Source organism: Oncorhynchus mykiss, chromosome 23 (genome assembly GCF_013265735.2).
Source record: "Oncorhynchus mykiss isolate Arlee chromosome 23, USDA_OmykA_1.1, whole genome shotgun sequence".
NCBI classification, from domain to species: domain Eukaryota; kingdom Metazoa; phylum Chordata; class Actinopteri; order Salmoniformes; family Salmonidae; genus Oncorhynchus; species Oncorhynchus mykiss.
Window position 1 is genome coordinate 43,931,153 of NC_048587.1, and position 27,880 is coordinate 43,959,032.

At 43.2% G+C, this 27,880-nt stretch overlaps 1 protein-coding gene across 6 annotated transcripts; it reads left to right on the forward strand.

The window, feature by feature from the left end:
* Positions 1-711: 711 nt before the first annotated feature.
* On the forward strand, positions 712-25,188 carry LOC110502815 (voltage-dependent anion-selective channel protein 2). Of its 6 annotated transcripts, none has more exons than XM_036960521.1 (10): positions 719-764; positions 2,468-2,606; positions 5,202-5,273; positions 20,837-20,886; positions 20,995-21,147; positions 21,226-21,278; positions 21,507-21,734; positions 21,999-22,149; positions 24,069-24,126; positions 24,218-25,188. In XM_036960521.1, exons 3-10 carry the CDS (start codon positions 5,207-5,209, stop codon positions 24,307-24,309), a joined length of 852 nt encoding a protein of 283 aa, XP_036816416.1. In that variant the 5' UTR covers positions 719-764; positions 2,468-2,606; positions 5,202-5,206; the 3' UTR covers positions 24,310-25,188. The 6 variants fall into 6 exon arrangements, with proteins under 6 accessions (XP_036816418.1, XP_036816416.1, XP_036816417.1 ...); XM_036960522.1 differs by lacking the exon at positions 719-764 and adding an exon at positions 1,643-1,658; XM_021581119.2 differs by lacking the exon at positions 719-764 and adding an exon at positions 2,728-2,843 and having other exon boundaries at positions 2,372-2,606.
* Positions 25,189-27,880: the final 2,692 nt, after the last annotated feature.

A 27,880-nucleotide genomic window follows, 5' to 3' on the forward strand; every position in this document is an offset into this window, starting at 1 on the left:
TGAGCGAGTGACGTCACCGACTGAAACACTATTAGCGCGCACCACCGCTAACTAGCTAGCCATTTCACATCGGCCGCACAGTTGTCATTCTCAAAAAAATGTTTAATTTGCGATCTCACATCTACTCTAATTCCTTGCCTTGCAGAATGCTGGTAGTTTAGCTAGATATCTAACGTTAGTTCAGGTTTCTTGAAGTGTTTCTTTTTTATTTCACCATTATTTAACCAGGTAGGCAAGTTGAGAACAAGTTCTCATTTACAATTGCGACCTGGCCAAGATAAAGCAAAGCAGTTCGACACATACAACGACACAGAGTTACACATGGAGTAAAACAAACATACAGTCAATAATACAGTAGAAACAAGTCTATATACGATGTGAGCAAATGAGGTGAGATAAGGGAAGTAAAGGCAAAAAAAAAGGCCATGGTGGCAAAGTAAAGAAGATTTACAGTGGAAGAATGTGTAAAGTAGAAATAAAAATAATGGGGTGCAAAGGAGCTAAATAAATAAAATAAATACAGTAGGGAAAGAGGTAGTCGTTTGGGCTAAATTATAGATGGGCTATGTACAGGTGCAGTAATCTGTGAGCTGTTCTGACAGCTGGTGCTTAAAGCTAGTGAGGAGATAAGTGTTTCCTGTTTCAGAGATTTTTGTAGTTCGTTCCAGTCACTGGCAGCAGAGAACTGGAAGGAGAGGCGGCCAAAGAAATAATTGGTTTTGGGGGTGACCAGAGAGATATACCTGCTGGAGCGCGTGCTACAGGTGGGTGATGCTATGGTGACCAGCGAGCTGAGATAATGGGGGACTTTACCTAGCAGGGTCTTGTAGATGACATGGAGCCAGTGGGTTTGGCGATGAGTACGAAGCGAGGACCAGCCAACGAGAGCGTACAGGTCGCAATGGGGGGTAATATATGGGGCTTTGGTGACAAAACGGATGGCACTGTGATAGACTGCATCCAATTTGTTGAGTAGGGTATTGGAGGCTATTTTGTAAATGACATCGCCGAAGTCGAGGATTGGTAGAATGGTCAGTTTTACAAGTGTATGTTTGGCACCACCGCTAAATAGCTAGCCATTTCACATTCGTTACACTGGCAATGGAAACATGGCTTAAATATATTGTAACGACCCTGGGTTTATAAGCGCGGAAATCGACTCTGCCGTACGACCATGCTTTTGCGGCACAGTCGATAGCGCCTGCTGTTTCATTACAATACGGTTCTGGCGCTACATATTAAGCCAAGCGCCATGGTTGCTATGGTGAGGATAAAGACTGCTTCCAGTTGCCAGATACATTATTCGCGAAGACAATTGCATTAAGTGAATAAATACATTAATTTGCAAGTGTTTTGGTCCTTTATTAACTTAATGCTCAAATATGGACTTAAAAATAATCAAATTAACGCATAACTCAGGTCATCCTACTTTGTTCTAGACAGGCAAAGAAACGAGCAGCTACATTTACAGGGTCCTGAGGGTTGTTTTGTTGTTGCGGTTTCTCCATAAAGATAGTTAGAGGACGCATCATTGTATCTGTCTCATTGTTGCGTCTGTGAGAGTATGAGCAGTGCCACAGAGTTTCTAAATCCAGAGGCGCAACATCGTGAGACTTGCGAAACAGACCAGGCTGGGGTTTGAAAGGTCAATGAGAGAAGTGAGAAATTCTTCCTTCGTTGTTAATTTTCTCGAAATCTAAAGGCAACCTAGATTTGAGCCAATTTCTTAAGTAGTTCAACATGTTATTACTCCAACCTTGTGAAAGTGACAAACTAACACATTTTAATTTAAGTCAAAGACAACTTTATATCGAAAGAGTGCCTTTGATTTGACGGCCTACTTATGTACAGTTCTGCGTCGTTAGACTCGATGCCGTGTTTCTACGTATGAGCTTAGCTAGCCAAGTGTGAGTGGGATTTCTATTGGTGAAGCAGTTTTAGCCTATCTTCATACTGTACTGTCTTTGGCAGTGCCATTGAGCCCATCTCCATTTTGAAGTAGTCCCATTTTCTTCTACTACTTCTGAGTTGGCAAACAAACTGAAAGGGTGCATACTGCCACCTGGAGTGTGTTTGAACAGGTATAAAAGTCAAGGTTGGCGATTTACTGCCACAAGTATAATTCATTGGCTGATCCCTCCTGTTGACATGGAAGTAATTATGTGAACCTTCCATAACCTATATGACGTTCCACCAAGTTGACTACTTCAAAATGGTGAAAGTCCTCAATAGTGCTGCCCATGCTAAAATGGGTTTTTGGGCACTAGAGTCAAAGATGGTGGATGAATTAAGACAGTTCACTCAGGCTGTTTAGCACGGGAAAAAATGGTCAGAACCTGTCTACTTAAGGAGGGGTTGGCTCTCCCAAAGACACCAATATGATAACAGCTGGGTCTGGTCTACTTAGTTCATTGACTTCCATTGAAACAGAAATTGAAGGAGTGGGATGTCTCCCTGCTTCTTCTAGAGACCTCTATCTAGCTCTATGGGTTTCTCCTTCATCGCCCTCCAGCTGGACAGGACTGTATCGCGACGCGGTGTCAGAAACAGCTTGAAAACAAGTCAAACCAACTATCTGCGCCAACGCAAAGCTCCAAGCAACTGAGGTGAATTTATAATATTCCTGCAAAATGTAGCTACAGTAGCTAAGTAGCGTTAGGCCTAAATGTCAGCCTTTTTTTCTAGTTACAGTAGCTAACGTACGGTGTCTTTTTGGGCTAACGTTAGCGAGCTAGCTAAAGAGCCATTAGCTAAAGTCAAGACGGGGACATGGCCAGCCAGGATCCAGCGAAGAGAAACGTGTAGCCAGCTAGCTAAAGTTTGGTCCCTTGTCAAGGATAAAGGCAAGTCATGGTCGTTGACGACATTGTAAATGTGCTTTTTCCCCCCATTTTTTTTCAACATTTTTATCCCTGTCTGTGATGTGATAATTTGTTAGTTAGCTAACGTTAGCTTGACTTTCATTTGAACAAGCCGCCACTGTCAGTCATTGGAATGATCTAGGCAAGACAATGCAGAGGCGTAGGAGTGCTAATGTCGATGTCAAGATGGCTGCTGCTTGCGGATAACCATGTTCTTCAAAGCTTCACCTGTGTAGATATTTTTTTTCACCTTTATTTAACCAGGTAGGCTAGTTGAGAACAAGTTCTCATTTGCAACTGCGACCTGGCCAAGATAAAGCAAAGCAGTTCGACACATACAACAACGCAGAGTTACACATGGAATAAACAAACATACAATCAAAATTACAGTAGATAAATCTATATACAGCATGTGCAAATGAGGTAGGATAAGAGAGGTACTGCAATAAAGGCCATAGTGGCGAAGTAATTTCAATATAGCAATTAAACACTGGAATGGTAGGATGTGCAAGTAGAGATACTGGGGTGCAAAGGAGCAAGATAAAGTTGTAGCTATTGTACAGTATGGGGATGAGGTAGATTGGATGAGCTGCTCTGACAGCTGGTCTTAAAGCTAGTGGGGGAGGTAAGAGTCTCCAGCTTCAGAGATTTTTGCAGTTCGTTCCAGTCATTGGCAGCAGAGAAATGGAAGGAGAGGCGGCCAAACGAGGAATTGGCTTTGGGGGTGACCAGTGAGATATACCTGCTGGAGCGCGTGCTGCTATGGTGACCAGTGAGCTGAGATAAGGCTGGGCTTTACCTAGCAGAGACTTGTAGATGACCTGGAGCCAGTGGGTTTGGCGACGAGTATGAAGCGAGGGCCAGCCAACGAGAGCGTACAGGTCGCAGTGGTGGGTAATATGTGCCTTTGGTGACAAAACGGATGGCACTGTGAAAAACTGCTCCAATTTGTTGAGGAGAGTGTTGGAGGCTATTTTATAGATTACATCGCCGAAGTCGAGGATTGGTAGGATGGGCAGTTTTACGAGGGTGTGTTTGGCTGCATGAGTGAAGGAGGCTTTGTTGTGAAATAGGAAGCCGATTCTAGATTTAATTTTGGATTGAGATGCTTAATGTGAGTCTGGAAGGAGAGTTTACAGTCTAACCAGACACCTAGGTAGTTGTCAAAATATTCTAGGTCAGAGCTGTCCAGAGTGATGATGCTGGACGGGCGGGCAGTGATCAGTTGAAGAGCATGCACTTAGTTTTACTTGCATTTAAGAGCAGTTGGAGGCCACGGAAGGAGAGTTGTATGGCATTGAGCTCGTCTGGAGGTTATTTGGTTGTAGGCCCGGCAATATCCCTTCAATTGTTTGCAAGGTCCAATGCTGAGATGATCATAAATTCCCTATCTAATCATTTACTGGGTGGTGGATTATACTGCCACTAGTCAATCAGTGATGACAAGCAAACTGCAACATGCATGTTGTGGCAATACGATCTTTGTCATATACTTGCTGCAATAGAGCTCGCCAGCTTGTTGTCCTAAAACCCATAAATTAGTTATCTGGTTGGTTCAGCAATCCCTATGGGGAAAGAATAGGGTTTTGGGATAAATGCTGAAATAATGCCTGCTGTTGCCTGGAAACCCAACATTGAATTATATATTGGGCAGAATTTACCTCTACAAGCCAGAATGTTGAATAAAATTACATTTTAATGTACTTTACCGGTTGTCTGTGTATTTTGGTGGTAGGAATGTGAGCCAATATATCCACAGGAAATAGGATTACATCAACTTTTCAAAGCGCTGGTAGTGTGTTCAGATTTCTATTACCTGAAGCATGCACATAACATACAAATACATGCATACTTGCCAAGCTCTTGCATGTGTTTTACATGGTTCTGCACATGCTTCAGGTGATACAAATTATCAAGCACTACCAGCGCTTTGAAAAGTTGATGTAATTATACTTTCCTGTGGATATATCGACCCACATTATTACCCCCAAAAGGACCAACTGCACAGACAACCGGTAAAGTACTTTAAAATATAATTTTATTCAGCATTGTAGTATGTAGAGGTCACGAGAGGAAACTTTCCTGATTCAAACGCTAATTTCTGCCAGACATAGAATTCATTGCAATTCAACGTCAAGGTTTCCAGACTAGGTCTGTACTTTATACAAAAAACCTACAAAAATGGCATTCATTTCCCCATAGGCTTTGTCCAAAGAACCATGGCGGAGTTGGTGCCTACAAAAAGGCGCCATTACTATTTCACTCTATAGGCTACATGCTGAACTCAGTCAGTAGTACTACAATAGCTAGATTTCTCATCTTCCATTTTTCTTGTCACAGGTGTAATGGCAGTGCCTCCATCATATGGTGACCTTGGCAAATCTGCAAAGGACATCTTCAACAAAGGATATGGTAAATGTCTTAACTGGTTGGTTTACCCCTGTAGAAATGACGAGAGTGACAAACATGTATGTAACAGGGACCTCTTGTGACGGCTTGAACATGAAGCATCACTTTGGCCTCTCTTATGCCCTAATAGGCTAGTGGCCGTTCCTTAAAAAGGGCTTTAGTTTTTGACATACCTAACCGAGGTATAACAAAGCATATCTCTAAAGTCTCCCATATATGAAATGGGTGGTTGTGTAAAAAATATTTTACTGCAAAAGTGGTTAAATGTATAGATATTGTGACACCCCCTTAACACAAACAGTGCAGGGGGGATACAAATAGTAAATTATCTGCCCTTTATACAGTACACCTACAAACAGCATTAGGATATGTTAAAGCATTTTGGAAATATAAACCCACAGATGCAATAAGCAGAAATATCAACTATGAATATTTATGATGAAGTAAACTTCGCTTTTCGTAGCTGTTCAATAGAGGACTTTCCAAAGTTGTTCTCATTCAGTGCTGTAAGGTACTGCGTGACAAACATGCATACAGTTACACATGTATTTTTATGTTGTAGTTGTAATCGGCTCTAAGGCAAGAGGGGTCAGACACAATATATACACTGCTCAAAAAAATAAAGGGAACACTTAAACAATACAATGTAACTCCAAGTCAATCACACTTCTGTGAAATCAAACTGTCCACTTAGGAAGCAACACTGATTGACAATAAATTTCACATGCTGTTGTGCAAATGGAATAGACCACAGGTGGAAATTATAGGCAATTAGCAAGACACCCCCAATAAAGGAGTGGTTCTGCAGGTGATAACCACAGACCACTTCTCAGTTCCTATGCTTCCTGGCTGATGTTTTGGTCACTTTTGAATGTTGGCGGTGCTTTCACTCTAGTGGTAGCATGAGACAGAGTCTACAACCCACACAAGTGGCTCAGGTAGTGCAGCTCATCCAGGATGGCACATCAATGCGAGCTGTGGCAAGAAGGTTTGCTGTGTCTGTCAGCGTAGTGTCCAGAGCATGGAGGCGCTACCAGGAGACAGGCCAGTACATCAGAAGACGTGGAGGAGGCCGTAGGAGGGCAACAACCCAGCAGCAGGACCGCTACCTCTGCCTTTGTGCAAGGAGGAGCAGGCGGAGCACTGCCAGAGCCCTGCAAAACGACCTCCAGCAGGCCACAAATGTGCATGTGTCTGCTCAAACGGTCAGAAACAGACTCCATGCGGGTGGTATGAGGGCCCGACGTCCACAGGTGGGGGTTGTGCTTACAGCCCAACACTGTGCAGGACGTTTGGTATTTGCCAGAGAATACCAAGATTGGCAAATTCGCCACTGGCACCCTGTGCTCTTCACAGATGAAAGTAGGTTCACACTGAGCACATGTGACAGACGTGACAGTCTGGAGACGCCGTGGAGAACGTTCTGCTGCCTGCAACATCCTCCAGCATGACCGGTTTGGCGGTGGGTCAGTCATGTTGTGGGGTGGCATTTCTTTGGGGGGGCCGCACAGCCCTCCATGTGCTTGCCATAGGTAGCCTGACTGCCATTAGGTACCGAGATGAGATCCTCAGACCCCTTGTGAGACCATATGCTGGTGCATATGCTAGACCTCATGTGGCTGGAGTGTGTCAGCAGTTCCTGCAAGAGGAAGGCATTGACGCTATGGACTGGCCCGCCCGTTCCTCAGACCTGAATCCAATTGAGCACATCTGGGACATCATGTCTCGCTCCATCCACCAACGCCACGTTGCACCACAGACTGTCCAGGAGTTGGCGGATGCTTTAGTCCAGGTCTGGGAGGAGATCCCTCAGGAGACCATCCGCCACCTCATCAGGAGTATGCCCAGGCGTTGTAGGGAGGTCATACAGGCACGTGGAGGCCACACACACTACTGAGCCACATTTAGACTTGTTTTAAGGACATTACATCAAAGTTGGATCAGCCTGTAGTGTGGTTTTCCACTTTAATTTTGAGTGTGACTCCAAATCCAGACCTCCATGGGTTGATACATTTGATTTCCATTGATAATTTTTGTGTGATTTTGTTGTCAACACATTCAACTGTGTAAAGAAAAAAATGTTTAATACGAATATTTCATTCATTCAGATCTATGTTAGGTATCCAATACACACTCACACTGTCTAGATATAAAACAAAAGGAAGACTCCTAACTATTGGACAAAGTTAATTTCCCACCCTGGATGCAACCAGACATGACAAGCTACAACCATGTTTACAGGTCTGAGTTTCAAAGTTTTGTGGTGTGATGAGCACCACCTCATCCTCAATGTAAAGAAAACAGAGGAGCTGGTGTTTTACCCCAAATCTTGTCTGTGACCACGTGCCTGTGGTTGTCTACAAAGCCAACATAGCACAGGTTAGTTCATACAAGTACCTGGGTGTACACATGGACAATGTGCTGAGCTGGAAGGTTCAAGTAGTGTCTGCTGCAGAGTAAAACAACGCCTCTATTTCCTACAGTGACTCAGGGTTTTTGGAGTTGATCAGAAAAGAATGCTCCTGTTCTACCATGCAGTCATTGAGTATCCTGATATATGGCGTCAGTCTGGTTTGGCAATTTATCAGTCCAACTGAAATCCCACCTGATACAAACTGCCACGAATGTAAAGGGCGTGAGGCAACTTCCTTCCCTGCAGACTATTTCTGAACTGACCGTTACCAGACCAGTGCAGAAAATTATTTCAGATCCCTCCCATGTACTTCACTCTGAGTATCAAGCAGACACAATAGGGTCCCTACATGTAAGCTGAACAGGTATAAGCACTCCCTCATTCCCATGTCCATCAAATACCTAAACGGTAATAGGTAAAATTATGAGCTTGCTTAGTACAATACTGACAGAATAAGGGAATGTGCAAAGTATTATGTACAGTGCCTTGCGAAAGTATTCGGCCCCCTTGAACTTTGCGACCTTTTGCCACATTTCAGGCTTCAAACATAAAGATATAAAACTGTATTTTTTTGTGAAGAATCAACAACAAGTGGGACACAATCATGAAGTGGAACGACATTTATTGGATATTTCAAACTTTTTTAACAAATCAAAAACTGAAAAATTGGGCGTGCAAAATTATTCAGCCCCTTTTACTTTCAGTGCAGCAAATTCTCTCCAGAAGTTCAGTGAGGATCTCTGAATGATCCAATGTTGACCTAAATGACTAATGATGATAAATACAATCCACCTGTGTGTAATCAAGTCTCCGTATAAATGCACCTGCACTGTGATAGTCTCAGATGTCCGTTAAATGCGCAGAGAGCATCATGAAGAACAAGGAACACATCAGGCAGGTCCGAGATACTGTTGTGAAGAAGTTTAAAGCCGGATTTGGATACAAAAAGATTTCCCAAGCTTTAAACATCCCAAGGAGCACTGTGCAAGAGGTAATATTGAAATGGAAGGAGTATCAGACCACTGCAAATCTACCAAGACCTGGCCGTCCCTCTAAACTTTCAGCTCATACAAGGAGAAGACTGATCAGAGATGCAGCCAAGAGGCCCATGATCACTCTGGATGAACTGCAGAGATCTATAGCAAAAGACCTGAGACTGGGACGGAGATTTGTCTTCCAACAAGACAATGATCCAAAACATAATGCAAAATCTACAATGGAATGGTTCAAAAATAAACATATCCAGGTGTTAGAATGGCCAAGTCAAAGTCCAGACCTGAATCCAATCGAGAATCTGGAAAGAACTGAAAACTGCTGTTCACAAATGCTCTCCATCCAACCTCACTGAGCTCGAGCTGTTTTTCAAGGAGGAATGGGAAAAAATTTCAGTCTCTCGATGTGTAAAACTGATAGAGACATACCCCAAGCGACTTACAGCTGTAATTGCAGCAAAAGGTGGCGCTACAAAGTATTAACTTAAGGGGGCTGAATAATTTTGCACGCCCAATTTTTCAATTTTTTTACTTGTTAAAGTTTGAAATATCCAATGAATGTCGTTCCACTTCATGATTGTGTCCCACTTGTTGTTGATTCTTCACAAAAAAATACAGTTTTATATCTTTGTTTGAAGCCTGAAATGTGGCAAAAGGTCAAAGTTCAAGGGGGCCGAATACTTTCGCAAGGCACTGTATGTGGCTATATGAGAAGTGTATGATAAGGGAAATGTGCAATTTATATTGTGTGTAATGTACAGTGTTTATTTTGTATACAGCAGTAATGTGTGTGTCTACTGTCTTAAGACAATTTTCTCCTATCCTAAGTGACTACGGCAGGTGTTCACTACAATGAACCAACAGGAAGTGCATTGAGGATGTTTCCTCTATGACGATTTAGAATTTATCCAAACCAAGTATGTGGCAGAGACTTAAGACAATCACGGATTAAAAAGGGAAAGCCAGCCACGTTGCGGACACCGACAGCTTTCTCCCGGACTAGCTAAACACCTTTGCCCGCTTCGAGGAAAACACTGAGCTACCGACGCAGGGACACCACTGCTCACGAGGACTGTAAGCTCTCGTTCTCCGTGGCCGACGTGAGTAAGATATTTAAGCATGTTAACCCTGAAGACTTTCGGCCTAGATGGCATCCAAAGCCGTGTCCTCCGAGCATGTGCAAACCAGCTGGCTGGAGTGTTTACGGACATATTCAATCTCTCCCTATCCAAGTCTCTCACTTGCTTCAAAAGATGTCTACCAGTGTTCGTGTACCTAAGAAAGTTAACATATCTGAACAGCCGACACCCTTGTCCCGCTACATTTTGAATACCGCCCCAACATATTTATTGATGGCGCAATCAACATGGCACTGCACACTGTCCTAGCCCATATTGACAAGAGGAATATCTATGTCAGAATGCTGTTCATCGACTACAGCTCAGCCTAGTGCCCTCCAAGCTGTTGTGACTTTTGGCTAATTAATATTCTAGATAATTTACTGATTAATTATTCCAGCAGTTAATCAGATTTTTTGATAAATTTATTTATCCTGAGGGGCATCTTCAAGGGTTGGATATTAAGTAAACGTTTATTTGTCATGTGTGCCAAATACAACTGGTGTAAACCTTACAGTGAAAGGCCCTAACCAACAGTGCAATTTTTAAGTAAAAATTAGGTATTAGGTGAACAATAGATAAATAAGGGAAAAAAAAAAAAAACTGTAAAAAGAGTAGCGAGGCTATATATACAGGCACCGGTTGGTCGGGCTAATTGAGGTAGTATGTAAACTCAGCAAAAAAACATCCTCTCACTGTCAACTGCATTTATTTTCAGCAAACTTAACATGTGAAAATAGTTGTATTAACATAAGATTCAACAACTGAGACACAAACTGAACAAGTTCCACAGAAATGGAATAATGTGTCCCTGAACAAAGGGGTGGGGGGTTCAAAAGTAACAATCATTATCTGGTGTGACCACCAGCTGCATTTACTACTGCAGTGCATCTCCTCCTCATAGACTGCACCAGATTTGCCTGTTATTGCTGTGAGATGTTACCCCACTTCCACCAAGGCACCTGCAAGTTCCCGGACATTTCTGGGGGGAATGGCCCTAGCCCTCACCCTCCGATCCAACACGTCCCAGACGTGCTCAGTGGGATTGAGATCCGGGCTTTTTCCTGGTCATGGCAGAACACTGACATTCCTGTCTTGCAGGAAATCACACAGAATGAGCAGTATGGATGGTGTCATTGTCATGCTGGAGGGTCATGTCAGGATGAGCCTGCAGGAAGGGTACCATATGAATTGAGGTGGATGTCTTCCCTGTAATGCACAGTGTTGAGATTGCCTGCAATGACAATAAGCTCAGTTCGATGATGCTGTGACACACCGCCCCAGACCATGACGGACCCTCCCACCTCCAAATCGATCCCGCTCCAGATTACAGGCCTCGGTGTAACGCTCATTCCTTCGAAAATGAACACGAATCCTATCATCACTCCTGGTGAGACAAAACCACGACTCGTCAGTGAAGAGCACTTTTTGCCAATTTTGTGGGTTTGTGCCCATAGGCGGCGTTGTTGCCGATGACGTCTGGTGAAGACCTGCCTTACCACAGGTCTACAAGCCCTCAGTCCAGCCGCTCTCAGCCTATTGCAGACAGTCTGAGCACTGATGGAGGGATTGTGCGTTCCTGGTGGGACTCGGGCAGCTGTTGTTGCCATCCTCTACCTGTCCCGCAGGTGTGATGTTCGGATCCAGGGCAGGTGTTGTTACACGTGGTCTGCCACTGCGAGGACGATCAACTGTCCATCCTGTCTCCCTGTAGCGCTGTCTTAGGTCTCTCACAGTATGGACATTGCAATTTATTATCCTGGTCACATCTGAAGTCCTCATTCCTCCTTGCAGCATGCCTAAGGCATGTTCACACAGATGAGCAGGGACCCTGGGCATCTTTGTTTTTGGTGTTTTTCAGAGTCAGTAGAAAGGCCTCTTTAGTGTCCTAAGTTTTCATAACGGTGACCTTAATTGCCTACCGTTTAAGCTGTTAGTGTCTTAACGACCGTTCCACAGGTGCATGTTCATTAATTGTTTTATTGAACAAGCATGGGAAACAGTGTTTAAACCCTTTACAATGAAGACCTGTGTAATTATTTTACAAATTATCTTTGAAAGGCAGGGTCCTGAAAAAGGACTGAGTTTACATGTAGGTATAGTTTAAGTGACTATGCATATTTGGTAAACAGAGAGTAGCAGCAGTGTAAAGAGGGATTGGGGGGGGGGGGGGGGACACACACAATGCAAATAGTCCGGGTAGCCAATTGATTACCTGTTCAGGAGTCTTATGGCTTGGGGGGTAAAAGCTGTTGAGAAGCCTTGTGGTCCTAGACTTGGCACTCCAGTACTGCTTGCCATGCGGTAGTAGAGGGAACAGTCAATGACTGTGGTGGGTGGGGTCTTTGACAATTTTTAGGGCCTTCCTCTGACACCGCCTGGTGTAGAGGTCCTGGATGGCAGGCAGCTTAGCCCCAGTGATGTACTGGGTGGTACTACCCTCTGTTGTGCCTTGCGGTCTGAGCCCGGGCAGTTGCCGTACCAGGCAGTGATGCAACTAGTGGTGCTCTCGATGGTGCAGCTGTAAGAACCTTTTGAGGATCTGAGTACCCTTGCCAAATCCTTTTAGTTTCCTCAGGGGGAATAGGCTTTGTCGTGCCCTCTTCATGACTGTCTTGGTGTGTTTTGGACCATTCAAGTTTGTTGGTGATGTGGACACTTGCTCAACTACAGCCCCGTCGACGAGAATGGGGGCGTGCTTGGTCCTCCTTTTCCTGTAGTCTACGATCATCTCCTTACAGGCTGACTACACAAAATAAAGTCTCTATATTCAATTATTGCACCCACACTACTCGTGCGCGCCAACGATCGTCTGCGTTGGCAAGGGCTAAAATAGAAGTCCGTTCTATTTGTGATCCTCATTGGTTTATAGAAGCAGGTGCCATCTCCTCATTGGTTAATACCTATGTGGGTGACTGAAAGACAAACAAGGTCAGTGGCGGTAATGCACCTAATTTATGAAAGTTGACAATCGCAATTTAAAGTCCAGAGAAGAAAAGGCCTGGAAGGAGGAGAGATGACTAGAAACGATTCGGTTGACCGTTTTATGTGTGGCTTAATTGTCGGAGTAGAGGACCTTGTGCATTTCGGTTAAAATAACAACTCAATGTTTATATCCCAGGACAAATTAGCTAGCAACAGCAAGCTAGCTAAATTGCCATAAATGTTTAATGCTTTTTGACCTGTCACCAAATGTTATGTAATTGGTTTTAGAGTTTGTTTTGATATTTGAACCTGTGTCATAATCACGTTTGGTGTGAGGGGGCAAAATACATTTTTGCATGATGCCGCACGCGCGCAGCTGGTTTCAGTTCCGTGTTAGCCTTGGTACGTTGAGGGATGGGTTGTTATGCTGGCACCACCCGGCCAGGTCTCAAACCTCCTCCCTATAGGCTGTCTCGTCATTTGTCTATGATCAGGCCTACCACTGTTGTGACGTCTGCAAACTTAATGATGGTGTTGGAGTCATTCCTGGCCACCCAGTCATGGGTGAACAGGGGGAACATGAGGGGACTGATCACGCACCCCTAAGGGGCTCCAGTGTTCAGCGTGGCAGATGTGTTGCTACCTATCCTCACCACCTGGGGACGGCCCGTCGGGAAGTCCATGATCCAGTTGCAGTGGGAGGGGTTTAGTCCCAGGGTCCTTATCTTAGTGATGAGCTTTGAGGGCACTATGGTGTTGAACGTTGAGCTTCTCACGTAGGTGTTCCTTTTGTCCAGGTGGGAAAGGTCAGTATGGAGTGCAATAGAGATTACATTATATGTTTGGGGGGTATGCAAATTGAAGTGGGTTTAGGGTTTCTGGGATAATGGTGTGAGCCATTACCAACCTTTCAAAGCACTTCATGGCAACGGATGTGAGTGCTATGGGTCTGTAGTCATTTAGGCAGGTTGCCTTTGTGTTCTTGGGTACAGGGACTATTGTGGTCTGCTTGAAACATGTTGGTATTAGACTCAATCAGGGACATGTTGAAAATGTCAGTGAAGACGTTGGTCAGCACATGCCCAGAGCATACATCCTGGTAATCCGTCTGGCCCTGCGGCCTTGTGAATGTTGACCTGTTTAAAGGTCTTACTCACATCGGCTGCGGAGATCTTGATCACACAGTCGGCTGGAACAGCTGATGCTCTCATGCATGCGTCAGTGTTGGTTGCCTCGACGCGAGTATGTAAGTGATTTAGCTTGTCTGGTAGGCTCGGCAGCTCACGGCTGTCACTGGGCAGCTCACGGCTGTGCTTCCCCTTGTAGTCTGTAATAGTTTGCAAACCCTGCCACATAAGACGAGCGTCTGAGCCGGTGTAGTACGGTGCAATCTTAGCCCTGTATTGGCGCTTTGCCCGTTTGATGGTTTGTCAGAGGACATAGCAGGATTTTTTTTATAAGCTTCCGGGTTAGAGTCCCGCACCTTGAAAGCGACAGTTCTACCTTTTTGTACGTACAGTCACTGTGGGGACGACGTCCCCGATGCTCTTATTGATAAAGCCAGTTGTGGTGTACTCCTCAATGCAATCGGAAGAATCCTGGAATATATTCCAGTATGTGCTAGCAAAACAGTCCTGTATTTTAGCATCTGCTTCATCTGACCACTTTTTTTATAGACCGAGTCACTGGTGCATCCTGCTTTAATTTTTGCTTGTAAGCAGGAATCCGGAGGATTGAGTTGTGGTCGGATTTACCAAATGGAGGGCGAGGGAGAGCTTTGTACGTGTCTCTGTGTGTGGAGTACAGTTCATCTAGAATTTATTTCCCTCTGGTCGCGCATTTAACATGTTGATAGAAATTATGTTAAACTGATGAGTTTCCCTGCATTAAAGTCCCCAGCCACTAGGAGCGCAGCCTCTGGGTGAGCTGTTTCCTGTTTACTTATTTCCTTATACAGCTGACCGGAGTGTGGTCTTAGTGCCAGTGTCCGATCTGTGGTGGTAAATAAACAGCCACGAGAAGTACAGAAACTCTCTTGGGAAATAGTGTGGTCTACATCTTATCATAAGATACTACACTTCAGGCAAGCAAAATCCAGAGACTTCCTTCGTTTTCGTGCAACAGCTGTTTACAAATATGCACAGACCCCCCCCCCCTCGTCTTACCAGAGTGTGCTGTTCTATCTTGCCAGGGCAGCGTATATCCCGCTAGCTGAATGTCCATGTCATCATTCAGCCACGATTCCGTGATACATAAGATGTACAGTTTGATGTCCCGTTGGTAGGATATTCGTGATTGTGCCTCGTCTAATTTATTGTCCAATGATTGTACGTTGGCGAGTAATACTGACGGTAGCTTTCCCATTTGCCTTCTCCGGATCCTTACGAGGCACCTTGCCCTGTGTCCTCTGCACCTGCGTCTCTTTCTCCTGCCAATAACGGGGATGTCGGCCTTGTCGGGTGTTCGCAGTATATCCTGTGCTACCTGCTTGTTTAACAAAACATATTTGTCTAATCCGAGGTGAGTGATCACTGTTCTGATATCCAGAAGCTCTTTTTTTTTTTTTTTTGCCGTAAGATATGGTGGCAGAAACATTATGTACAAAATAAGTTACAAATAATGCGGGGAAAAAACACATAATAGCAGAATTGGTTAGGCGCCTGTAAAACTGCTGCCATTTGTTCCGGCGCCATTTTACTGCTATAGAGAAACCCTTGAATTAACTCTATTGGTAGTTATCATTAACTGTTAGTGTTAATACAATCAACAATATAATCAGTCAATTTTGCTATATACTCATTCTGGACCGTTGTCAAGCTCTGGAACCTCAATAACCCAACCGCTCACAAATCATATTTTTTTTTTTTTTTTTTACTATATTAACTACCTCACTTTCCAATTTATTTAACATATACAACAATTATTGAGGTGAAAATATTTTGTGACCTGTAGAGCTTATTATAAATTAACTTCCATACTCGGCTCAGGCAAATGCAATAGTTAATTCACAAGACTTTTGAGGATGATGTGGTCTTATTTATTGAAAGAGAAAATGTAACGTTAGGAACACCTGCTTTTTCCATTACCGACTGACCAGGTGAAAGCTGTGATCCCTTATCGATGTCACTTGTTAAGTCCTCTTCAATCAGTGTAGATGAAGTGGAGGAGAAAGGTTAAATAATTATTTTTTTTGAGCCAATTGAGACATGAGCTGTGTTCGAATACCCATACTGACATAATGTATACTACATATTTAATGAGTGTATATACTATTAGTTAATTTTAGTATTCTGTAAACAAACAGTATCCTTTCAGATGAGCTTACTAGCTCTTCGCCGGTCCACCGGATGTTGAATCTGTTGCTATGCAACCTCTTGCTAGCTAGTTAGCATAACAAGTTAGTAGTGATGGGCTGGCTTGTTTGACTCTTTAAAAAAATGTTTTGTATTTTTTTCAAGTCAAACAGTTTGCTATAGTTTATGATTGGTGTAAAGTAAATTATTCAATGAATTCATACTCTACCATAACCGCAATGTATTTAAAAATGCATTGGTTTGTTATGAAAAATAATGCTATTAAACATTTGCATTTAAGTAAAACTTTTTAATGTATATTAACAAAGTGCATATAAATCTAACCATTCAAAACTAATACAATCTGAACAGCATAATAGAATATTGCACCATATCAAAGAAAATGAATAACAATGTAAAAATCTGCAGCATCCTACTTAAATCATTAAACTTTTCTCTCCTTTATTGCCATGTTATAACCAGCTGCACACAGCAATGTTGACCATATTTAGCCTTTTGTGAGAGATTTGCATTCAGAAATGCAAGCTGCCTCACTTTCGAGGGGCTGATGCGGTTTCTTTTCTCAGTAATTATTTGTCCCGTTTTCGAGAAGATCCTCTGAGGGAACGAATGTGGCCACTATGCAGAGTCTCCCTGTCATGACTTTAGTAAGCCGTGGGTAGACTGAGGCCTTGTTCTTCCACCAGCTCCGAGGATCTGCAGATCTTTGAAGGGGCTCCTTCTAATAGGATCGGACCTCCATTATGGCATCTGCTGAGGGATTCCTTCGTGCTGCATCCCCAGTTGCTCTCTCGTCAAACATTATCCAAACAGCAGATGTTTGTGGCACTACTGCTGGTGCTTCTACCCCCATCGCATCCCTCTTCTTCCTGTTGCCCTGGTGCCTGAGCCAGCTGAATGCTGGGGCTGTCCCTCCCTGCTGCTGAGGTGCCTCATCAATCGCTCTGGCATCACTGAAGGATAACTCCTTAAACCTGGAGTCAAGTGCAGCGGTTTCTGATAGCACGTGATTATATTCCATTCTGTGGAACTTTCTGTACATTGCTGAACATGGTGTCCATCAACTCTGTCACGTCCTGTGGTTGCATTTGCTTCTCTCTGGTGGTTGGCTGTGATTCGCTGCAGACCCTTACACAGGAGTATCATTTTTGAGGCTGTCACATAGCTGAAAAGAGAGAACAGTAACTTATTAGTTCATGTTTTGTCTAGTGAAACTACATGCTCATATACATATATAATACTGGATTAAATAATGATGTAGTAATAACTGATTACTGTACCCCTCTCCACTGATCTCCACAGTGACCTGCTCAAAGGGTTCCAGGACTCTGCACACCACCTCCCATTCCTCTTGGGTCAGAGCCTCAACAGGTGCATTGACAATGGCCAGGGTAGAGAGGATGGCATCCTTTGACTCAAGAAACCGCTTCAACATATAAATGTTGAATTCCACCTTGTAGTGCAGTCTTGTTTAGGCCTCAGCTCAGGCATCCCCACCTCAGTTTTTCAGGACCTACTGCGCTCCTGTGAAAGTATTCCACAGCTGCTTTCACTTTGTCCTCAGTGGGCTTCATCACCTTCAGAGCATCTCTTACAATCAGGTTGATTGTGTGGGCAAGACATGGATGATGGTTCCATTTTAACATTTTCATGGCTTTGGTTATGTTAGCTGCATTATGAACACAACAGACCACTTTTCCATCTACTTGCCATTCTCTGGCCACTCAACAGTTCCTCTACCAAGTTCTTTGTGGTGTGTCTGTCGCTGAACTCAAAGCAGTCCAGAAGATTGCTAGACATTGAAAAATCTTCAATGAAGTGACATGTAAGAAGTGGTTACCCTTGATGTTCAGCAGTCCGTGGTAAGGCAAACTGCAGTAGCTTTTTGGACTCTTTCCCGCACTGAAGCCAGTGTGCTCTCATACAGTTGTGGAATAAGTGATTTTTTTTAAAGGGCTTTCCTGCTTGGAATGGTCTACATTGGATTTAGACTATTGCTATGATATCTAAAACCTCTGTCCTCCACGAAAAATGGAAATGGAAATTAAAATGGCTGGAAATCGGTGGCAATCATTTTAGCCAATGCAATATCAATTTGACCCTGTTTTGCTACAGTGGAGATGCTGACTCTATCACTAGTTTCTCGAAGCTCCGCTACAGCTAGCTTTACAGTTGGGTGCACAGTTCGCATATGCCGTGTAGGTTGTGCATCGAAACCGGCTTTGAGATTTTTGATTTGGCAAATTCTACACTGCTCTAACATTGCATGCATTATTAAAATGCATCCAAATGCTACTGTGCTTCCGACTCACTTTCCAGCTGTTTTTCACAGCTGTCCTTCCCCTCTCCCCACGGCTGCTAAGTGTGCGACTGAGTGAGTTGGCTCGGCCTTCCCTCACGCGTCTTTGGTTCATTGGTTGACACTGCTTGTCTGACAGGAACAACAGGTGAGGCTGTTAGTCTGAGCAGACAGTCAGAACAAATGTGTGTGTTGTGCATTTAGGCCTATATTTAATTTCTTTATTTTTTTTTAGTTCTATTCATTTAAATATTTTGATTATTCATATCAATTTTGCATTTTTATAAATCAATTTGGCTCTTCTGATATGCGAGCCGGCTCCCAACGTTCACCTACAAGACCCGGCTCGTTCGCGAACGACCCATCACTAGTCTGTAACCGGTTTATTAGCCGACAGCCGGCGCTAATGGAAAACACTTTCTGAGGGTAGCGTGTGTTTTCCTTTGAGCGGATTACAATAGCCACAAGCTAAAGAAATGTGTTACTGTAGCTGTTTGAATACTCATACTAATGGTACTATTTGTGACGTTAATTTAGTATATAGTAATTTAGGTCATAGTATGGATATAGTTATTATGCCAGAATTTCCCGGATGTCGTACTACTTTCGCCAAAATATGAATTATACAAGCAGTGAACACTATTTCAGTGCTTTTGGGGCCCGTAATGGAATTCTTCAGAAAATTAGCGTGGCTTCACATCGTTTTCAGATTTGAAGAAAGTGGCGGAAAATATGCAGCCGAAGTCCAACAAGAGCAGCAACAAATTAATTGCTTTAACTAATGTTGAGCAATGTAATAAAGTAAGTTACGTTATGTTGGCGGACAATTTGTTGGCTACGCTGTCCTTATGAACCACATAGCATATCATTACAGCAGTAACATTACCACAATGTTAGCTAGCTACCTAACGTTAGTTTGCTAATAATACATCAAACTTGTCAGTATATTAATGATATGCTGTCTAACAATCCAGAGTTTATTGACTTGATTATTCCTGTCATTCTTCGCTTAGCTAAGTGCTATAGTTGAGTTCTCAATGGACATTTGTGTGCTTCCGTAAATTTGCTCTGGCTATCTACTACGATTTCAGAGTACTCTCGCCTGAGTGTACCAGACTCAGAGCGCAGAAAAACTTATTTAATTTATGAACGCTCAACACCCGTTGAATATGGCCGGTGTCAGTAAACGTAGGCAAAAAAACGTAATTAAAGAGGTGCCAGCAGCACAGTTAGTTACCAACGCTCTGTATAACATAAATACAGCCTAACCAGCTCTGCTAGGGTGAGGAAAATGGTCAGTGAGGTTCTCACACTTGTCTGGAAGTAGCTAGCCAACGTTAGCTTGGGCACTTGACTGCCGTTGTAAAGGTCAGAATCAACCCTACTCCTCGACCAGAGCATCCAGTGTGCGCCCCGAGAGCGTAACGCTCTGAATTTACAAACTGACAATCTGGCAACGTTCTGAATTTTAAGAACGCACCCAAAGCCGTAAAATGTCTAGCTAGTAATTTATGCTAACAAGCTAGCAAGAGGTTGCACAGCAACATCATCAACTTCCAGTAGACAGGCGACGCGCTAGTACACTCAACTGAAAGCATACCGGTCGTTTATAGTATACTAAAATAAACACATAGTTGTGTGTGTGTGTGTACTCATTTTAAGTATGTATGGGGCGGCAGGTAGCCTAGTGGTTAGAGCGTGGGGGCAGTAACTGAAAGGTTGCTAGATCGAGACCCCGAGCTGCCAAGCTAAATGTATGTTGTTCTGCCCCTGAACAAGGCAGTTAACCCACTGTTCCTAGGCCGTTATTGTAAATAAGAATTTGTTCTTAACTCACTTGCCTAGATAAAGTTTAAATAATGTTTTTATTTAATGTAGTATGGGTATTCTAACACAACTAGTGTATGTCTTTTTTTGGGGGGGTGCGGGGTCAGGCAGGACCATACAGCACTGAATGCGAGCAAATCTGACTTTGAAAGTTATTTTGAACAGCTACCAAGAAGTGAAGTTAACATTTATTATAAATATTCACAGTTGATATTTCAATACTGGGTTGCATGAGCTTATGTGCCACCCTCTCTTCCCCCTCCAGCAAGGCACTGTTTGAGTTAAGTGGGTGTGTCACAATATCTATCAATTAAACCACTTTTGCAGTAAAGTATTTTTACACAACCGTCCATTTCATATATGGGAGTCCTTTAGAGATGTGGAAAAACATGGTTGTGTTTTGTTACCCCTACAGAAGGTATATCTAAAAAATAATTTGAAGGACTTGTCAGTAGCCTAAAAGGGAATGTTTACATATTTCACACTGACAAGGCATTTCACAGGAAGGAAACATGATGACAACCAGACTTTCAATTTGTTCAAGCCATGTCACAGTTGAACCGTATGGATCAGTATTCTCCATGTAGTGGTCCGTATGTCAAATATTGAAATGCAAAGGAACCTTACCATACAAAGGAACATGTGGTGGTCTGAATGTTATGATTTGTTCTTCATAAGGTTTTGGATTGGTGAAACTTGATGTCAAGACCAAGTCTTCAAGTGGAGTGGTGAGTTTGGCTATTCCATCCTGCCAGGGAATTACTGTGCATTATGCGCTTCTATAACAAAGGATAGGATAGACTACAACTCCTAACTCTGTTGTAATTGTCCTTTAGGAATTCAAAACCTCCGGCTCCTCCAACACTGACACCAGCAAAGTCAACGGGAACTTGGAGACCAAGTACAAATGGGGTGAATACGGCCTGACTTTTACAGAGAAGTGGACCACAGACAATACTCTGGGGACTGAGATCACTGTTGAAGACCAGGTAGAGGAGAAACCAGTCTAACTCAAGTGATTTGTGAGCTTTTTATTTGGTTGTGCTTAGTTTTTTCTTCTTCCATAGATCACCAAAGGACTGAAACTTACATTCGACACCCAATTCTCACCAAATTCTGGGTAAAGTTTGTGCCTTTTTTTTAGTTTCAAGCATAAATTAATGTTTCTCACCAGTCTTTTGAGACCCTGGAATCGATAACATTTATTGTGCATGTTCGGCGCTGCATAATCCACCAGACTTTCTTTATTGAAAATAATCAGGGAAGACTGAACAAGAACAACAGAGATATCAGATGTTTATTAATCCTCTTTTTACCCCCCTCTCTATACTTTTTTTTTTTCTAACAGCAAGAAGAGTGGGAAGGTGAAGACTGCCTATAAGCGTGAATACGTCAACCTGGGTGTGGACGTAGACTTTGACTTTGCCGGCCCGGCCATCCATGGGGCAGCGGTGGCCGGATACGAGGGATGGCTGGCTGGCTATCAGATGACCTTCGACACGGCCAAGTCCAAAATGAACCAGAGCAACTTCGCTGTTGGCTATAAGACGGGAGATTTTCAGCTGCACACCAATGTGTAAGCTTCATATCGATTGTGCTTTGGAGAACTTACTGTATGTCTCGGCACTAAAGTGACAAGGGTGAATTTTTCTACCATGGTTAGAAAGAGGAGTCTCCTTTGTGCTTAAAGTTGAACTGAAATGTTTTAGCAATTGATTTTGATAAATTGTAGGTGGATTTGAGCATTTCAGTTAATCTTTTAATTGAGCTATCAAACAAAAAGAGCAGTTAATCAGACAAGGATAACATAATGTATGTCTGCTTATTTCATATATCCCAGTAATGATGGCACAGAGTTTGGAGGGTCCATCTACCAGAAGGTGAATGACCAGCTGGAGACTGCTGTGAACCTGGCCTGGACAGCAGGCAGCAACAGCACCCGCTTTGGCATCGCTGCCAAGTACCAGCTGGACTCCAGTACCTCCATATCTGTGAGTGCTGCTCTTTTGCTTGTCTTGTTTATACGTTTTGTATGCCAGACTTTACAGCTGTGTTCAATATTCAGAGACTCTGGTTCTGTGAGATTTAGTATTTTGTTAAATGCGAATGGCTATTTTAGGAAGTAACTGGAGTTTCCATTTTTTTTAAAATTTTGTTTTATACCGTGACAATAATTATCAAATAACCCTTTGTATTCCAGTGTTTAAAGGAATTATCCGGTACTTTTGTATAGTTTTTAATCAGTAGTTCTGAAAGTAGCGCTCACAAGCCAAAAGTGGTCCCCTAAAATGGTGTACTACATCACATATGTGCACCACATCATTGCTCTCTCTCTGCTGTGGGTGCTTCTTGCTAGCTGTCACTCATATGGTGAGGGGCTGAAGCTTACTGGTTGAACTAGAATTGCCAGAGCACTGGCCCACAAGGCAAAATGTAAGGAAAACAGACCTGCCAACATGCACGCATTTTGCATACCAACTACGCAATTCTCTGTCCATGTACGAGATCCGAATTAAAGGTATGCAGATGTAACGGATGTGAAACGGCTAGCTTAGTTAGCGGTTCGCGCTAAATAGCGTTTCAATCGGTGACGTCACTTGCTCTGAGACCTTGAAGTAGTAGTTCCCCTTGCTCTGCAAGGGCCGCGGCTTTTGTGGAGCGATGGGTAACGATGCTTCGTGGGTGGCTGTTGTTGATGTGTGCAGAGGGTCCCTGGTTCGTGTCCGGGTATGGGCGAGGGGACGGTCTAAAGTTATACTGTTACACAGAAATGAATAGGGCCTGGTGGGGGAGGGGGGGAAATCGAGCTGCAGCACACAGACATGTACGACATTTGTGTCAACGGACATGGAGACTTAATACATCATTATTCGACGTAGCTACCCCCTGTCTGCCCTCCTTTTTGTTGTGATGCTTAGTTTGCCGACTGTCAGCTGTACGTAAACACATGGACAAATCACTTTTCGACTCCGCGTGTTGTGGAAAAGTAAACACTAATTGTTTCAAGGTAGCGTTAGCGAGCATAAGATGGACATTCAGTGGGCTCTAAAGTGCCAGCAGTTCACTCATATTTGCTAGTGAAAGAAATTAAATGCAAATACGAAAAATAACTGGTCGCATTTGTGCGAGTGTGATATACATTTTAATTCTGCATCCCATTAGTTGTACTTTCCACGTAACATTACGAGGATCACTCAACCTGAGACTGTAATTATGATCCATGTCAAAAAAAAGCATTACAAAAGTATAATAAAAAATCTATATAAACATCTTGGCATTAAATCGAGTCGGGAGTTTAGAAGACTGCGTGATGAATGAATGAGTGCCTTTGCACTAGATTGGAAATTTTATCCATTTCGAAAATCTGAAATGGTGTATGCGCCGCAAAGAAATAGAATAGGCACCTTTATATAGGCTGAAACAGCGGACTCTTCTAGCGAGCAGCGTTCAGATTCTCTTTGCGGTAGCCTACTTAAGCTTCACGTAACCAGTTTGCAGTCTGTGTCGATGCGATCATTTGTTTTTGTTTCGTATGTTTTTAAAATGATTTTGCTTGTGAGCTGGCCTAGTGATTGGCCCTGTTTGAGAGGTGACAAGCGTTCCTCTACTATAGAGACTAAACTTTGTTGAATCTCCTATTTGCTGCGTGCATCTGTTACTCTAAAAAGTTGGACAGGGTTGGCAGGTCTGGGAAAATATCGTAGCACAGGTTCCAGAATTTTCCTTTTGCTTTTAAGCTAGGGATTTCATGGCTAATTGAGGTAAGACAGTAATTCTGCTCATAGATTATGCATGTATGAACTACACATTGACACATCCAGCCCAAAGCGGGAGATAAAAAAAATACATAGTAGTCGCCAAAGTTCCGGAGGATACCTTTAATTGTGTATTTTGTTGCTATATTTTCCAGGCTAAAGTTAACAATGCCAGCTTGGTGGGAGTTGGCTATACCCAGACACTGCGGCCAGGTAAGAACTGGCTCTCACTACTTTACAAAAGCGTTGCCAACCATCTCCAAAGTGGGCTGTTGTAGCCAAGTTGTTATTTATTTTTCTGCAGGTATGAAACTCGTCCTGTCTGCACTGGTTGATGGAAAAAGCATCAACTCCGGTGGCCACAAACTGGGACTGGGACTGGAGCTGGAAGCATAAGTATCTAGCCATCCTGTGTAGTTAAGTTGTTGTATTTAATTTAGGGAATCGCAGAATAATTTGGCCTTATGTATTTCCAGCCCAACCACCATTAAGTGATGTCTCAAAGGGATTCATCTAATCTAAAGCAACAACACGCCCTGCCCAACAGCCCTCAGTACTGTCAGTTAGATGGATCCCCAACCCTATCAGCCACTTATTTCCTTTCATGGTTTGTAGGCTAGTACTACTAGGTCTGCTATTTATCAAGTCATGTGTTTGTTTCTATACTGTGCTGTACCACTAGTGAAATGCATCCTCAAGCGTTTTGCTTAATTGGTTTGGCTCATTGGATTGTACAGTCCGAGGGGGGTTGTATGAAGATGTATGCTTTGATTTAAATATGTATAATAATGTTATTATATCATATGACGATAATCCTGAACTGTTTTACACACAGTCAAATTTATATTATACTTTTTTTTCCCCCAACTATATTTATGTCCCATCTTTCCCTGTTTCAGTTGCACATATTCGGTTAGCAAAGCTTTGCCTGTTGTTGGGACGGCTCCTACTATGCTTATCAATTTCCAGAGACCTTAAACGTTGATCTATTTAGCTAATATTCTTGAGGATTTGTTAACGATGCTTACTTAACGACTCACTCTGCGGTCATTAGCAGACTTGTACTATCTTGATTAACTAACCTGCTTCCTAGTTGAACATGGTAAATTTGCACGACAATGCCAAATGGGATTTGAAAAGTAAAAGCGAAACCATTGAGTGTATCCTCCACCTCCCCTTCCCATAGCTGTGTATAAATGATATGACTGGGACATTGATCAGAAACCAAGTCCACTCGTGTGTCTACCTTTACAATAAAGTCTTTAAACAAGTCAATCCTTTCTTCCTTCATATATCATGGCACCTCTTCATACAGTTGGACAAAATGAAAATATACAAGCCAACAAGTCACTAGTTTTACAATTGAATGTACAGCTCAACCATAATGAACATTTGAAACAAACAAGTATATAGTGAAAGTATGACTCACCTGTGTACAAAATGTATAGAACTGTAAACATTACCTTTGTTACTTTGGTCCTTTCATTTAAACCATTTCATGACAGTTATTCAAGTCAGCATAACACTAATTGAATTAATGACATGATAATGACAATTGAAAAGTCAGTGCTTGTACTAAAAAGATGGCAAGTACCAGCTGATTATCATAACAAAAAGTTCCCTAAAGGCTAGATTCAATCCATAGCGAGGAAGATCTGCGTTATATCCATTGTCTTACATTAGCACGTCACAAAGAAGTGACGCCATCTGACACGAGCCGATGCGTTATAGCGCGATTTGAAATGTGAAGGTTGAGCGCTCATATGCAGCGTTTACCTTGAATGCAGTCTCCTTGAACACAGGAACATTGCCTTTAAATTTCAATCGCCCAATAGCGCGGGTCTTCAGCACTACGGATTGAATCCAAGCCAAGGTACTGCAGTTTATTACAGCATAGGCCAGTGTGTCACACTTTACAGTTTAAGCACCGGTCTCCTACATAGTTACAGTTTGAAGGCCAGTGTTAGCCCATCTGCCACATGGCCTGGGTGTCCACATCAGCTGCAGGGTTCACTACCTTCCACAGAACTAAAGCACTGAGCACTGTAATTATTTTTTTCTTAGTTGCTTACTTAGATTCTTAGTTGTGGTAGTCTTTGACGAACGTTAATTTGGTTCTGAATTACAAAATTGAATAGATACTTTGTTGAATTATGGCCAACATCCTACGTGACTGCTGAGCTATATTGAAATACTCACATTATCAATGGCAAAAATGCCTCCTTTCCTCAATAGCTGGAAGGATTTTTCACAGTAGTGAGGTCATCGGAGGAGGAGAGGGAAATGTGAGTGAATACATTTGTTCATTGTCTTTTCTGTATCCATGCTGATTTAATGGATCTCTGTTATAACTTATTAGTGTACATTGAAATTTCAATGCCTGCTGAATGCATATATCTATTTTATGGTCTACTCTGTAAAAAAAAAAAAATATATATATATATATATATATATATATACATACACACTGCTCAAAAAAAATAAAGGGAACACATCTTAGATCTGAATTAAATATTCTTATTAAATACTTTTTTCTTTACATAGTTGAATGAGCTGACAACAAAATCACACAAATTATCAATGGAAATCAAATTTATCAACCCATGGAGGTCTGGATTTGGAGTCACTCAAAATTAAAGTGGAAAACCACACTACAGGCTGATCCAACGTTGATGTAATGCCCTTAAAACAAGTCAAAATGAGGTTCAGTAGTGTGTGTGGCCTCCACGTGCCTGTATGACCTCCCTACAATGCCTGGGCATGCTCCTGATGAGGTGGCGGAGGGATCTCCTGAGGGATCTCCTCCCAGACCTGGACTAAAGCATCCGCCAACTCCTGGACAGTCTGTGGTGCATGAAGCGAGACATGATGTCCCAGATGTGCTCAATTGGATTCAGGTCTGAGGAACGGGCGGGCCAGTCCATAGCATCAATGCCTTCCTCTTGCAGTAACTGCTGACACTCCAGCCACGTGAGTTCTAGCATTGTCTTGCATTAGGAGGAACCCAGGGCCAACCGCACCAGCATATGGTCTCACAAGGGGTCTGAGGATCTCATCTCGGTACCTAATGGCAGTCAGGCTACCTCTGGCGAGCACATGGAGGGCTGTACGGCCCCCCAAAGAAATGCCACCCCACACCATGACTGACCCACCGCCAAACCGGTCATGCTGGAGGATGTTGCAGGCAGCAGAACGTTCTCCACAGCGTCTCCAGACTCTGTCACGTCTGTCACATGCTCAGTGTGAACTTGCTTTCATCTGTGAAGAGCACAGCGCGCCAGTGGCAAATTTGGCAATCTTGGTGTTCTCTGGTAAATGCCAAACGTCATGCACGGTGTTGAGCTGTAAGCACAACCCCCACCTGTGGACGTCAGGCCCTCATACCACCCTCATTGAGTCTGTTTCTGACCGTTTGAGCAGACGCATGCACATTTGTGGCCTGCTGGAGGTCATTTTGCAGGGCTCTGGCAGTGCTCCTCCTTGCACAAAGGTGGCGGTAGCGGTCCTGCTGCTGAGTTTTTGCCCTCCTACGGCCTCCTCCACGTCTCCTGATGTACTGGCCTGTCTCCTGGTAGCGCCTCCATGCTCTGGACACTACGCTGACAGACACAGCAAACCTTCTTGCCACAGCTCGCATTGATGTGCCATCCTGGATGAGCTGCACTACCTGAGCCACTTGTGTGGGTTGTAAACTCTGTCTCATGCTACCACTAGAGTGAAAGCACCGCCAGCATTCAAAAGTGACCAAAACATCAGCCAGGAAGCATAGGAACTGAGAAGTGGTCTGTGGTCATCACCTGCAGAACCACTCCTTTATTGGGGGTGTCTTGCTAATTGCCTATAATTTCCACCTGTTGTCTATTCCATTTGCACAACAGCATGTTACATTTATTGTCAATCAGTGTTGCTTCCTAAGTGGACAGTTTGATTTCACAGAAGTGTGATTGACTTGGAGTTACATTGTGTT